The sequence below is a fragment of the Hirundo rustica genome, chromosome 1 (assembly GCF_015227805.2).
Source record: "Hirundo rustica isolate bHirRus1 chromosome 1, bHirRus1.pri.v3, whole genome shotgun sequence".
Classification (NCBI taxonomy): Eukaryota; Metazoa; Chordata; class Aves; order Passeriformes; family Hirundinidae; genus Hirundo; species Hirundo rustica.
Genome location: NC_053450.1, coordinates 27,589,605 through 27,605,329, shown reverse-complemented (window position 1 = coordinate 27,605,329; position 15,725 = coordinate 27,589,605). Strand labels below are relative to the sequence as shown.

Here is a 15,725-nt window from a genome sequence, read left to right as displayed (position 1 = left end):
TCTTTCAACTCCAGTGCTACTACTATGATTTTAATTTAATCTGCTGTTCAATGAAATGCTGTGGAAACACTAAACCCAACACTTAATCCTAAAACTGTCAATAAGAGTCTCCTGTAGTTTTCAAACCAAGTAAATGACACTCCTTCAATGTATACAATATTATTAACAAATTGGATAATCAATCACATGTGTATGGTTTGACAGTAGTTCCTTAAACACACAATTTAAAATGGATTTTTAAGAGGCAGGACCCATCTCTCTTGCATCAGGGAAGAAAAAATACCATATAGATATTACAAACTCCCCAGTCAGACTGTACAATTAAAGGACACCTTGGGAAATGGTTAGGCCACTGAAAATCTTTTTATTTCCCTTACTATGAAATGTCCCCATGGGAAACATAAATAATTGGACATTACTTTAGATGACAGAAAATAGTTTTGCAACAGAAGGAGGAGGTCAGGGAGATATTAAGTAGATTTACACAGGTATCTTTATATTAAAAAGCTACTATTTTATTTCTAAAGAGCATCAGGATAACATTTTTAAGCATGGGCTGTGCCTGCAGCCACAGTAAGTAGTTTAAATAAGGAGGACTTCTAACGCTTAGCTACACAGAAAATTGTTTGCGTTAAGTTTTGCTTGCATCACTATTGCCTGTCTTGCTTGCATAAACAGGTCTGAAACTAGCTGATCCAGCTGAATATTGATCTCAATGTCTTTGTTCTTGTCTGCTTCACAAGTTTTGCCTAATCCTTTACAGGAAAATGTCTTAGTGTTTTAATTACCTGAATGTGTATATGCAACTTTGAATATTTGCCCAAGGCTTGCCCAAAATTCAGGTTGCACTGTAAGTTCAACAGCTTTCCCAAAATACATTTCACTGGGATAAGAGTTCTTGGAAGAGAGGATGAGAGGAGAGAAGGAAAATATCTAGAGACAGAAAAGATACAGCCTAATCATATTGAAAATAAATTCTGCCTAGTGCCCACAGAAAGATAATTTAATGGAAACTGGAGTACTGTATGTCAGCTTATCTATGTATACATGTCCTCCTTGGACAAAATGCACCTCTTCAGATTAGAATTGTAAAAAAAATTCAGTTTTGCAGACAGAAATATCCATTTACAGTATTACATTCCATGCTGGATTATTTGAAACATAACTCCTTACATTTTCCCCACTCAGGAAAAACTATATCTTGCTCTTATTAATTGAATAAATGTGCAGAATTAGGAAAAAAATATCTTTATTAACTTATGCTTACAAAATAACAATGTAATTTAATCCTTAATTGAAATATAGAAATAGTAGGTTATGTTCAATCGTTTGGCATTTTGGGACAAGTGATTGGGGATTTTGGTGTTAAGCTGATCTTTTTAACTATACCTATTTCCCCTCATAACTTCATTATGAAAATGAATGTAAAATACTTCTTTGTAATTACTTTTCATCTTCCATCCCCTTCTTTTTTCCTGTAAATGTCTAATATATTAGTTGAAGGAATCACTGAAAAAAAAATTGTCTTTTGACAGTAAAAAGGCAGGCTCTGGAGAATGTTCTCTTTCTCTGCAGAATATACAGCCTGAACTGCAAAACAACAGTGTCCGTCCACTTCTATCAGCATTCTCATCCTTACCTAAAATTGAATTTTATTTAAAGTAAAGGTGGGATTCAGCCCACCAATTTGATTCATTCTGAGAGTGTAGGTAACCATCCACTGAAAAGTGGCCTGAAATCTCCACTGCTTTTTCAACAGCTTATGAAAGTAACTTTCATCTGATTGATTTTCTAGCAGGGAAAGTTTCCATCTCTCAATACTTCTTCTCTAAATCATCTATTTACCCTCACTGACCTCCTTTTTAACATCATATCAGTCTAGATGGATTCTCTTTTGCACTCAACAGGAACAATTTCCAAGACTCTTCTCACTCGACAGGAGAAATGATTTCACAAATAACTGGAATACTGGTTTCAACCATTAGGTTGATATGTGCTTCCCAAAAGGAGTTTGATTGAAGGATTATTGCTTTTATATTAAATATTTTTATTCAGGCCTGACAACAGAGAAGCAACTGACAGTATAAATGGCAATAGTACTGTCAATTAAATTAAGATACATTATGCCTAGTTTGTCAACATTTATGATTTAAATATATATCCATACCTGTGGAAAGAAAAAGCAACATTAGCTAAGGCTGATCTACGTGGAACACAAAAATCTTGTTGACAGGAAAAGAACAAAAGGTATTTCTGCTATATTCTGCAGTAGCTCTCCTAAAGTTAGAACAATTCCTGAAAAGTCAGTTATATCACTAATGTTTGAAGCTAAGTTAAAACCTTATGTGATCATTAATTTATAAACATTTTTTGAGGGCATAGCATAGAGAATGGAAAAAAATATTATACTTTTGTAGTAATATAGTAATATGTTTTCAACATCAGGTATATAAAGACATAATAACATCCACAAGTTTATTTCAAGGATGCAGAAGCATAACACTTTTTGCCCACTTGGCACATGTGCAACTGCTGACGTGCACAGGAACTTTGAATACATACAGCATCATCGTTCCAAAATATGGTCATGGGGGAACCATTTATTCTTCAGGCATACTCAGTTTTAAAGATATGCAAAGCGTGAACCAAAAAAGACAGCTTGTACAAGATTGTCTTGGTGATACTAAGTTAGGAAAAGGAACCATGACTTTTGTTTAGTAGAAGCACCTTTTTTTGTGTGTTTTCTTTGTCTCATTGTGAGACACATAAAGCAGTGTCTTTTACTGTCTACTGCATTAATATCAGCATCATGCACACAGTTCACTGTTAATATTCTAGAGACGGCATATGTTTGTGGGTAAGTAATCTGCCTGTTTACAATGCCATTAGATAACTGCTGACTCCACCAGTTCACAGGCTCCTTTAAACCTTTCTCTGCTTCTGACCTGCTGAGTATTTGGTATTCGACACCATACGAGTGATTACCTACCACCTCCATTACACAGGCTGTTGGGTTGCTAAGGAATAACTCTCAAGAGGTTAAGAGTCTTGCAGTCACCTTGATCTCAGTGCCAGTGATTATCTGTGCTAATTTTCTCTTTGGTGTTATACTGCAGCACTGACCAAATCTTATGCCTGTCCCTTGACGTGCAGAAGTAGGAACAATTATGGCTGTAGACGGAGACATGTGCTGGTTGCTTTCGCTATAATGTATATCTTCAACATATTATTACAGATGAAACATCATCATTCAGCTTAAAATTTTCATACCCATTGAGGAGTCAGCTGTCCTTATTCTGTCCTGTGAGCCAGAGCTGAGTTACTACAGAAAAAACATAGTTGTCCTTCAGCCTTACTCTAACTGGTACCAGTGAATTATTCTTCACCAGCTTCATGGTCTTTAACCTTGAAAAAGTGAATTTGTCCCATCTTTATGCAAATTAAATAAATGTCAACTCCAGGCAAAAGGTTTCACAAGGCAGGGGTTTTAAATTTAATATTTTCCCTTCAAATTGTCTGTTATCTTCTGCTTAAAAAACCCACACACATTGAATATTAAGTATGGGCTTACTGAAGCTATTAATCATTCAGCCAAATAAAACCACTAGGAAGCTGTGAATAGCTGTAAATAAAATAATAGCTTTGATACCTGCTGCTTCTTGGTTCCATTCAGACTGGAGTGAAAGACAAAATAAGAGCTGTCATATAGTTTAGAAAAAAAATTTCTAGTTTTGCATTAAGATACAGAAACATGATCACTATACGCAGCCTACTTTTATTTAATTATATTTTCCATCCTCTGCTACACACAACTTACCTGCTGCTGGGTTCTAGTCTCTCAGAGCTGTTTAATTTAGTGAGTGTTTCACATGACATGCATCTTAGGATTTCTTTTCTCAAATAGTTTCCAAAAAGGGCCATGGCCATCTGCAGCTCCCATGATCTTTAACTGCAATATTGTGCAGGCAGAGAGTACAACTTATTCTGTTATTTGCAATTGGACACTTGCATGTGAAGGAGATGTGGCAGAGATGGAAATTGTGCCCTGACCTGCTTTGGTGGAATTCTTGACATTTTCTTCAAATTATGCGCTAAAATCCCCACTTTGCTCAATGCTCAACAGCAGAAATTATCCACAAGTTCATTCCCTGCAAAGAAAAGCTTCTTAAATACGTAGCTGATCTTTAAGGTCTTTTCCAACTTATATCACGCTACCATTCTATAATGTCCCTTTATTTTCAGGGAAAGTTTTCTTCTGTGCTTTGTCCTTTCTACCTCTTTTTTCTCTACTTTTTTGCTTTCTCACTTAAAGCTTCACCTTCTTTTGTGATACTTTCTTCATGTTTCTTACCCCCACTATTCATAACTGTCGTTCTCAGGACAGTGAAAAACTTAGAGCATGTACTAGGCAGAGTAATAAACCCTTGTGTTTTTTTCATGCAGAGCCTTTATTTGCTCAATGGTTTGTTGGTTGGTGGGGGGGGGGGCGGGGTTTGGGTGTATGAGATAGATAATACTTCTTTGCTATTTCTTCACCACAAAAGTAGAAAGTTGCTAATGGAATGTAAAACCAGGAAGATCAATCTGGGATTGACTTTGTTATTGACAGCTCAAAAATAGTTTTTTCGTGGAGTTGTGCAATTTCACATGTATTTGTTTCCCTTGATGGTGCCTGTCTTTTCCCAGATTGGTATGTATATTCCTTCCTGAACCTGAGAGGAAATGCATCCCTGTAACACTTATTTAGCATTCCTTTTTTTTAACTTTTTTTTTTTCTCTTTTTGATGAAAATAATTTGGCGGACTCAAGGACCAGCAAAATGTCCAATCCTTTTCATGTTTCTCTAAATCAAAGTAACTTTCTTAGCTTAACGTCTCACTCATTTCTCACTCTTTCATGTATTTAACTGTTTTCCTACTTCACTGATGATGCTATGTTAGACCAAAAAGAAGAGGGTGTCAGTTTTGGAATGCTAACTTAATTTGATCACTCAGAGAATTACACTCTAATGATCCTCTGATTACAGAGCTGTCTCACTGTGTTAAATCCTTTCTGTATGTGCTCTCAACTGTTTACACAGTTCTGCATGCCCAAGACTTCATATTTCCAAATATATGGTGATAGCTGACAACAGCATTGACAAAGGTAATGTACATTGTACAAAAAAAAGTGGAAGGACTTTGAAGAAGGGACAGAAATTTGAGAGTAAGCCATTACCACAGAAACTTTAATCAGTGTGTATTTTCCTATAAACCAGTTCATTCTCTTTTTTCTGTGTTTTTCCACAGTGGTTATGTCTTTGATTATGATTACTACAGAGATGATTTCTACAATCGGTATGTGTGCCTATACTCTTGTACATCCTACCTAATTTCTAATGTTTGTTAATAATATAATCCCAACATTTGGTTAAACAGGCCAGTTCTGGTTTTATCTATTATTCATGGCACTATTTCTGTCATGTATCAGATGACTATTTTTAATATCTCGCAGAGAAGATTACCACCACCAAATGCATGCTTACTAAACAGTTCTTTTGATTTTAGCCGTCTTGTGCTTTTAGCCTTGATTTTAGCCTAAGAGCTTTTTGGGGTATTTCCTGTGCTGAACAGTTAATGGTAGTTAAATAGAGTTCCTCCAGGCTTACTTTCACTGCGATGTGTAGTGGCTGTGAAATTCTTCAGTATGATATTCCTGGCTTTGTCTTTTCATCCATGTGTACGAAAAGATACAATGATTCCTCAAGAATGTTCTGAGAACATTTAGAAGTCTGGAAGAACCTTGAGAGAGGCAGAAGCGCAAGCTGAGCAGTGTGTTCCTACAGGACAAAAAGAATTTGGATGTCTGAGCATTTGGAGATTCTGCCTTGAGCAGTTACACACAGCCTCTCTCTGCACTGTGAAAATGTATTTATTCAGATGCAGCAGAATCCCCACAACACAGGAGTAGCATGAATGATCACAGATAACCAACTTGTTATCCAGCAGTGCTGCGTCTTTGCACTACAGCAGCTTGGTTTGGCACAGGACAAGTGAGTCAGAGAGGAACATAACATTGCTCCACCAACCTGTTCTGATCTGATATCTCTTTTATGTAAAGCAGGGAAAAAAAGTTTACACACAGAAGTTATCAAGTGCTATATACCTTTCTGCTTAGGAGCACAGTAGGAAAAATGTGGAAACAATATTTTCATGTTTGTTTTCCCCTGATGTGGGTGCAATTTGGGACACTAGTTTTGGTTTTGCATGTAAATCACCCTGCCCCCTTTCGACTAAGTTAAAAATTGTGAGATATAAACATATGAAGGAAAAACTATCAAAACACTTTAATCCTGCTCAGTCCAGCCATTGTAGAAAGAGTAGCATATGTCCTGTGAAAAATGTAAGATCCATAGGCTTTTATTTCTTTTTTTCCAAGGTTACGGCTCTGAATTTCATCTGTAGAACTGTATGTTTTTAAACAGAACAGTGTTTTTCATCTATGCCACACGAATATTAAAGTTATATGTCTATTTTTTTCCTTGATTTTGTATGTTAGGGGTAGCAGAAATTATTAAATGTAACGGTTACATTTTTGCAAAAAAAAACCCCAACCCACAATTATTGGACATCAAGGGTTGTTTCTGTGGAACTTGGTGTCTCACTTGATAATTGTGTTGTTATGGAAAACCACTGAGAGTGAAACGTACCCATAGATCTGTTCAACAATATTCAATTTTTTTTAATTTAGAAGTCTTTCAGAATTAAGGCAGCAGAATTTTTATGGTAGAAAACCTGAATATGAGGTTGGTCTGATAAGGCTGGACATGCTGATTTTCTGAAAATAAAAATTGTACTAGGTGAAGGGTCTCTTTTAGATAAAAACTGATGGAAGTGAAAGATGAAAATTTCAATATAATAGTCATGGAAAAGAAAATCTCATTGAGAATTTTTCACATAAACTATTTATAGGAAATATCAATTAAGAAATATAGTAATGATTCTCTGAATTTTTGAACTTCTGAACTTTCTGAATTTCTATGTTTTATCCCAAACCACAGATCCTGTTTTCTATTATTTCAACAAATTAATATTATTACCTTTCCTCCCTGAAGGGAGAATATGTCTTTCTTACCTTGATTAAAGCAGGGATGGAGTCAAAAAAGGATGGATAGTTCTTTAAAGTAAAACCTCTACGAAGACAGATTGGCAAGATCAGAACTGTAAATTTAGAAGGGTGACTGAAAGAAAAGGCATCGTGGTGTGCACAGCAGTGATTACCAGGGTGTCCTGGTTTAGGGCAAATTTTGGAAGAAACCTCCAAACAGTGTCCCTCTAAAAAGAAATATTTAAGTGGCCCCTCCCCCACCTAGTCCAGGAAAATATTTCCTTCTAGAAAAGTGGGGAAAACTGTTTATTCAACAAGCAAGACATTCACAAGCATTAAAAAAAATGAATGATATTAAACAATAAAACCTCTCGCTGTTCTGAAGAGAGATGGCAAATTCAGAAAGTCCTTGTTGTGTGGTGTAGCTCGGCTGGCTCAGTCTCTTATCAGCTCCTCCAGCACCTGAAAATGCCAAGGTCCAGGCCCTGGTGGGCCACAGGTGTGAGCTCCCAGTGTTTTTCTGGATTTTGCAGTCCAGAGCAGGTTTGAACAGTCACAAGAAACAGTAAAGACACAGTCTGGGGAACTTCTCTGTCTCAGCTAGCAAAAAAAAAATCTAACTAAAAGCAGAGAACCCTCTCCCACTGTCCATGCTGCAGACAACAGAGTCTGCGTGAAGGATGAGGGGGGTCAAGTGCAGTTTCTGAAAACAAATTGTGTATCTCTTTTTCTCCCTCTTTGCTCTCAGAACCAGTCTTAAGGGTGCAGAACTTAATCTCCAGCATAAGCAGAACAGGCGATTCAGGATAAAAGCACCATAAAGCCACTCCAAGACATGGGGCAAAGAATTTCTTCTGAACTGAGCTTTTCTCTTTATCATTTTTCATATTACAAGAACAAGAAAAACACACAAACCATAAATGGAAGCATTGTTTTTAAAAGAAAGTATATTTTTGGAATATATAGAATGAGAAAAAACAAAATACCAAGCCAAAAAGTTTTGCATAATTTCACAAACAAAAGTAGGAATAGATGACAGCTACTTGGATAACCATTCTTTTGTCTATTTCAGGATAAGGAAGCATAGCTTTCCATTTCACTCAATTATCTTAACACAAACTATTGGAAGCTAAATAAAAAAATCACCTTTGGACTAATAATCACATTATGAACTTTTGCATGACAGCTTATTGCGCTTCAGAAATAATTTTTCCCAATAACATAAAAAATGAGTTTGGGACAAACCTGTAGATCATTTAATATGATAAATGATGAGTGATAATAAACACTAATATTTTTGTTAAAATGTAAAAAAATAGTTTAGTGTTCATCTTCACACACAATTCTTTAGCTATGCTAACATTGGCTAGAAGCTGTTCATTTGTGGGAATATTTGAAGTCATGGATTTCAGGCAGTGAGTTTGACAGGATCTGTGTCACATTTTGTAGACAACTATGGAAAAGGAGGGAGCTGGTTACACTGTCTGTAGGTTTACAGTACAGACAGAAGTGTGGTTTGATTTAAGCACTAGGTATGTACTTGCCAGAAAATGGGTTAGAAGATTTAAGTTTTACTCTGCTTCCTGTTCAGCTGTTAGATGCTGTGGTGAGTGAATTACTGTTTCTTGTGTGTCTGTTTTCAAATGTCCATCTCTCTTTCGAGATGGGTGACAGTACTCACAACTGTGAAAATTAAACATGCAGTTATAAATTTCCACAATTACTAGTTGCAAGTAAATTTGGGAATATTTTGTGAGGATGTTGCTTATCCCTCTGCTTCAGACTCTGAACTGCAAATCTCCATTTTCTGAACTTTCTTCTCCTCACCTATCATATCCAGGACACATATTTTTTTAGGTTCCAAATATATCTGTATCTTTGGTTACCTTTTCTTACTGCCTTAATTTCCCTCTACACAGGTTAGTTACCTGCTATTGATAACTGTATTTTTGGGATTAAGCTACTCCGTTAGGGAACAAAAGTTTGTTTTTGTCATAAAGTATCTTTTATTGACTGTAGTGCTAAAAGTTTCAGTATTTGCCTGCTAAAGTGGTTTTGGTTTGAACAATTTTTTTTATTTTTTTTTTAAAATTAAGCATGCTTGGATATTTTAATATTTCTACACCAATTCATTCTTCAATAAAGAGAACATATGCAAAGACTTGTTATTTCACAAACTGCAGGATATTTCTTTATAGTGATGGCTATCTTCAGGAAAGTTCTCTTTTGTACTTTACTTTTACATCTTTAAGAATAGCAGATAGAAAACTAGAATTTAAGTCATGCATGTAATAAAGGAGCTGAAATGTCACAACAAAATGTACGGCTGTTGGCTGTGAACAATGAAATTATGTGGACCTGTGGAAAGCAAGTTATGGATTTTCTATACAGCAAATAGCAGAGTCCCATAATACATCCTTCATTTAAATGACACACAAAATATCTGAGCTGGTCTGTGCACCAGTGTGTGACTGAAATCTGAATAAGGCAGTTAATGTGCATAGGCCCTTGAAATCTCATTTGACTTGATATAAAGTGATTACAGTTTCAAAGAGTAATTTTCTCAAAGATAACATGTAAATTTAGTTGACAGAGCTCCAATGACATGAAATCACAGAGAGTTTTATGGAGTCCAGTTGACTTAATCTTTTCTAGGTTGTTTGATTACCATGGCCGTGTCCCCCCACCGCCCCGTGCAGTGATTCCACTCAAACGCCCTCGTGTTGCTGTGACAACAACTCGTAGAGGCAAAGGGGTTTTCTCCATGAAGGGAACATCAAGATCCACTTCGAGTGGGGCTTCTTCCTCAGGATCCAAATGTGAGTTGCTCATATTGGTTGAATATTATTGAAACAATGATCCTAGAAATTTCTGCAAACAGACAGCTTCCACTGTATCGCCCTATCGCATTCATTTCCTACATAAATCTCTAGCTTGAAGATCTGGTTTGATCACCAAAGCTTCCAGGCCTTTCCTGCAAGTCAAGGAGCACATTGATGACATTTTTGATGGAAATTCTTTCAACATTTGACCTGCTCCCTTGACCTCAGAAAAAGCCTTTTTAAAATCTCCTCTCAACCTGACAGCTCATGCATCATGACATCTCGTGAACTGCTGGTAATAAAAAAAAAATGCAATAATCTTGTGATAGACAGACAGAGGCACACTGATTTCTGTGGAGACTCAAGGGTTGTATGTAAGCTGGCGGGGGTGGACTGGGGAGGGGCAGGGGAGGTTGGATTGTGTGTACTTTTTTTAACTGGATCCTTTTGAGTGTAGAAAGAGGCAAAGTGTCTGTTTTAAAGGAAGTTCAAAACAGCATTGGGCTTATTTAACCCTTCTTTAGTGAGTTTGCCCTAGAAGAACTGATGAACAGTAGGCATCCCTTCCTCCAAACTCACCAAGCTCCCCACTCCCTTATATGTCCTGGGAACTTCATCTTCCTCTTCGTGCATCTTTCAGCACCCACCCGTCTTCCCCTGCCCCTTATGTGGAGTGATACTGTCCTTGGAAGCGTCACTGGAAGAGGAAGAGAAAGATCAGGTAGGGATCAGACATTAGAAAGAATGAAGGAACTTCCATAAGTCTTTTGCAGTACTAGAGTGGCCAGAAAAATATCACGCTGTCTTACCATGAAATAAGTGAACCCATCAACAATACATCTTCCTTCCAGAAGAGTTAACAACATCAACAGGACCCAGTCCTATATTCTGTGTGAATAACATATTCAAATCTTACATGCTAGTATCAGACAAAGAAGATGGACCTCATGAGCCCATTAGGATCCATTCTTGATCCTATTGTACAATCTGATGACATCAGAGACCTTGAAGGAAAATATGTAATAAACAAGTAAATGCATGTAGCTGAAAAAAATGGACATGTGGTAAACACAGCTAAAGATAAGGTTGGACACTCAGGAACAAGGAGCTCAAGACGTTCCTTGGAAAGGGTGATGTTCAGACAGAGAGGCTCTGTTGCATGTATAGTTAAATCACTTCCAAGTCTCCAGGGAATGAAAGGACTGGATGCCCACTACCACTAACAAGAGCTTTGGTGCCTTACACACAGGAAGACATGTAAATTTAGGTGTCATATTATGAAGCTCATTCAGACCCTAAGAGGATGTCTGGGAGTAGCAACATTTCCTTTGTTTTCTGGAGGATGAACACGAGTCTAGATATTTTCATACTCACCTTGAAGTAACCCTTTCCTCAATACTTTAAGTGATAAATTATGTTTTCTTCTGTTATCTTAAAAAAAAAAAAAAAAAAAAAAAAAAAAAAAAAAGGATGGAGCTCAAGATCTTCACTTAGGAAACTTACAAATTAAATTCCTTTGTTAGTCCTTTTCAGTCCTTGGATCTTTGGTTTTTCATACAGTGAATCAAAGCTTTAGTTAGATCTCATTTCATCAGTTACTCTTTCTTATCTAATGAATACTTAGTAGTGTCAGTGCATTCAAATGACTAATTGTCCTAAAGTATGTATTAATAAGAATTGGCTTTTTTCACTCACTTTGCCATGAAAAGAGAGTTTATATTCAGATAAGTTTTTTATATATTTTTCTCATTGTCCAGAACAAGAATATCTATAAATTTCTTCTAGAGAGATTAGGATCTTAGTGTTTGTATCCCAACAGATACCAAGAAAATCTCTCGCCCAGAAATCTGATTTTCTATTGTAATGAATGAGACTGAGAATATTACATTAACATACAGATATTTGTTCCTTAGAACTACTGCAAAATTTGCTTTATTTCTTCTGCATTTAAAAAAATGCTTTTTAGACCGTGTCAGGAATTTAAATAATGTGCAGCATAGATTATTGGATTCAACCCTAGTCTGAGCATCCATAGGCACTTGCTATAAGATTTCTAAAACACTGACTCCAAATTATGGCAAGTATTGCAGAAGCTGTAAATTATTTCATGGAAGTGCAATCAAGGGTGTCCAGATCCACAGAGACAGTGTTATGCCCTAGTGGAGGTATCCTTCAATTAATTCAGGTATGATCTGAATTCTAGAAGTGTCAGTCTTAGAACCGTAGGTGACAAGATCATCCTTGGATCCAACTCTTTAACTGAAGGGAGAGCTGCAAGATGCATCACTGAAAACATGGGCTGACATTTGGACCTTTGTTAGGTTTCTATCCTCAATTCATTGTAATGACAATTGGAAAACAATGCAAAGACTTTTTATTGTGATTAAATAAATTGCACAAAATATTTTTTTCTGCATGCTGCACATCTTTAAAAGGAGTCAGACACACAGGATACAGATTTTTATACCCAGTTTTCCCATAGAATTACTTCAGTTTTAATCCGTTCCAGTCAACCCATCATAAATGTAGAAGCATGATTTTGTTGACTTGGACAGGTATGTAATCAGCTTATGGTAAGACCTTTATCGGAGAAATAGCTGAGCTATTTCCCTTAGAACTTCAATTTGGAAAGTAGAGAAGGTATGTTTTGCGACTTCCTTTGCCATTTTCTTGGAAAAGTTGATTATATTGAATTGTGGGAGGATGCAATTTTATATTTTGTAGCCCCCTACTCTACACTGCTAATCTTTGAATTAATACACTGTCGATTCTAATGTTAATTTATTGTTAGGTAAATAAAGGATTTCTTCAATAAGGAGAAACAGAGATCATGGGAAGGAATTTATTTTGAGTCTTAATGAAATGTGAGACCATAAAACACCTTAATTGCAAGTTTAGAATTAACAATGTCAAAATGGTACTGACTATGCTTGGAAGATTTCACCCCCCTATCAAAACTCTCATGAGATCACTTTCCCTAAGAGACCTTTCAGCTGTAAGTAGAATTCTATAATTATACTATATATATAATATATATTTTATATATATATACTCTCTATATATTGTGTATATATAATATATACTATATATATAAAATATATATATATACACACACACACACTATAATTATAGTATATATATATAATTATATATATAACTGTTCACACCCAGACTGGATCCAGAAAATGAACCCATACATGTCATATTAATGGTCAGAACACAGGAGACCCCTAAGTGAAATCACCGGAATCAAAAGGGACTCACTTCTGAAAAACAGAAATCCAAAGGCAGGTGCTTATTTTTGTGCAAAGATATTACAAGAAATGTAGCATCAAAAATGCTTTGCTCATTATGGGCACATCTGCAAAAATATCTGCCAGCACAGTAAACTCTTGTTTCAACAAATTTTTTTTTGTTTTTAAATTTGTGTTTTAAATTTGCTTCCAAAACATAAATTTCATATTTAAAATAAAATAAATGATATAAAATAATATAAAATAAAATAATACAAAATCAAATAAAAATAAAAACACCCATAAAATACATTAGTAAGATTTTATTTCTTTCTTAAATCCATAATTTTTCCAGGAACAGTTATCAATTTTTTTTTTTTCTTTTCAACTCCAAAGACCAGAAAAACATAAATCAGCATTTCCAAATTACCAGAAGTAACTCACCAAATTAAACATGTTAGTGGGTAAATCACACATAGTAGTTCTTCATGTTAATGGTATAAAGCAGTACATTCAAATTGCTATTTAGAACTAGGAAGAGCTCACTTTTTATTGCAATGTAGAAACTGAAGCTCTCATAGTATGCACTTTCATTTTACACATCTGAAATCAGGAGGAAAAAATTAATCAAATGTTTTATACTCAGTGTGTTTGAAATTCAGGCATAGACACTTAAGATACTAAAATATGTATTGAATTATGTCTTTAAAATGAATTAATTCTGACTCATAGAGTATATTTAGCTTCATCAGCTGATCCATTTTTCAGTGATATCTAAAGTAATAAAATATGATAAAATATTTTATATTAAACATGAAGGGCTTAGATAAAAATAAATGGCATTTCCTCCCAAAGAAATCTGAATCATGCTTCGTGGATGAATCAATTTGCAGTTACAGCAACAAATTTTTCACAAATACAGCTGCAATTTCACACATATAGCTGTAAAATAAAAGAGTAGCACTTTCATTTTTAAAAATGCGATTGACCTTAATTTTATACTCTTATTATGCGCTGGATGTGGTTGTCTCCTTTGGTGTTAGATGCTTCGATGGAAGATGCATTCTAGAAGGCCAGAAAGGGCTAGAAATGGTCACCGAATCAAATTCATTACACTTGCAAGTAGCGGCATCATCTAATCCTTTAAGATACATCTTAAAAGTAATTAGGGTTTGGTTTTCTTCTGTTTCTTGTAATTTCCAGCTTTGTTTGTTTCTTATTTGTTCATATTCTTTTTTTGTTCCAACACTGTCTTAGCATAAAAGTGTTATTTATTTTTACATTTTTTTGTCTTCAGCAAAGAAGGAAAACACTTCTGTCACACTGAAAGCTTTCCATTTTTATGGTCATCTTCACAGCTGTTCTCCTCATGTGCCTGCTAGAATTCAGGGGTTCAACTTGTACTCACCAGGTCCTCATACAAAGACAATACACTTCTCCATCTTTAGCAACACATCATTTGACACACCCTAGCACTGCATTTTCCTTCTCATGGTTGCTTATACTGATAGTCTATTATCAAGGATAATTCTGTCACTGTCGTCTTCTGCCGATGGGCCTTGATGCTAAGAGTAGGACTGCTGTTAAGTGTAGGGGGTTTTTCAGTGAAATCTCATCATTTTTTCCAACATATTATTCCTTAAAATCACCTGACCTCTTCTTCCATTCCAGTTTACTTTTAATAGGTGATAGCTTTCAATTCTATGTCATTAGCAAATTTCACCTCTTTATTTATTTTATTTATTTATTTTTGCATCAAAGTTGTTTAAGATATTTAGCCATTACTAATTTCATTAGTAATTATTCTCCCTTTCAATATGTGCATTTCTGTTACCTGATGTCCTTTATTTATCTGTTAATTGGGAAAAAAATCCCAAAAAGTAAGTTACTTTACTTTCCTACTCTAAAAGCGATGAACAGATATTTTGGATACATGCATCTCATGGTTTTATTTCTTGCCTGAGATGAATTAAAAAAAAAAAAAAAAAAAAAAAAAAAATAATAATAATAATAATAAAAAAAAAAAATTTAAAGGAGAATTTATCTACTCAAAGCCGGACACCTGGAGCACAGAATTTATAATCTTTACAATTTATCTTTGTCATAACACTGCTTTAAAAACCCAAAGTTCTTCCCAAATGCTATCACAGACTCACAGAATGGCTGAGTTTGGACCTCTAGAGCTCCTCTGGTGCAAGTGCCCTGCAAAACAAATTTCCCAGGACTGAGTCTGACCACACCCATGGGAAGAAAAAATAAAAATCTTGTGTTTAGATGAAATTTCACATGCTTTAATTTATTCCAAAGGCCTTTGGTGTGTCAGTAGGGTCTGCTGAGAAGAGGCTTTGTCTTCTTCATTCCCTGTTGTACTGGGGAGCCCAGAGGTGGACACAGTGCTCCAGATGTGGTCTCACAAGCCCTACATAGAGTGGTGTGCTGGGTTTGCCTGGGGGAGAGTCAGTTGCCTTCTCAGTAGCTACTGTGGGTCTGTGTTGTGAATTTCTGCTGGAAATTGTGATGATGACACTGGGATGTTTCAGTTACTGCTGAGCTTACACTAAGTCCTTCTCTGCTTCACCCCACA

The 15,725-nt window shown here is 35.6% G+C and overlaps 1 protein-coding gene across 8 annotated transcripts in view; it reads left to right on the top strand.

Moving 5' to 3' along the window:
• Positions 1-15,725, top strand: part of RALYL (RALY RNA binding protein like) — a 391,070-nt gene that overhangs the window by 347,978 nt on the left and 27,367 nt on the right. For 5 of the 8 annotated variants that reach the window (XM_040083776.2, XM_040083786.2, XM_058422916.1 and 2 more), the window contains 3 exons: positions 5,289-5,336; positions 9,742-9,905; positions 10,549-10,629. In XM_040083776.2, coding sequence (XP_039939710.1) covers positions 5,289-5,336; positions 9,742-9,905; positions 10,549-10,629 — 293 coding nt within the window. The remainder of the gene's footprint in view (positions 1-5,288; positions 5,337-9,741; positions 9,906-10,548; positions 10,630-15,725) is intronic. The other 3 variants (XM_058422915.1, XM_058422920.1, XM_040083851.1) reach the window with 1 other exon arrangement.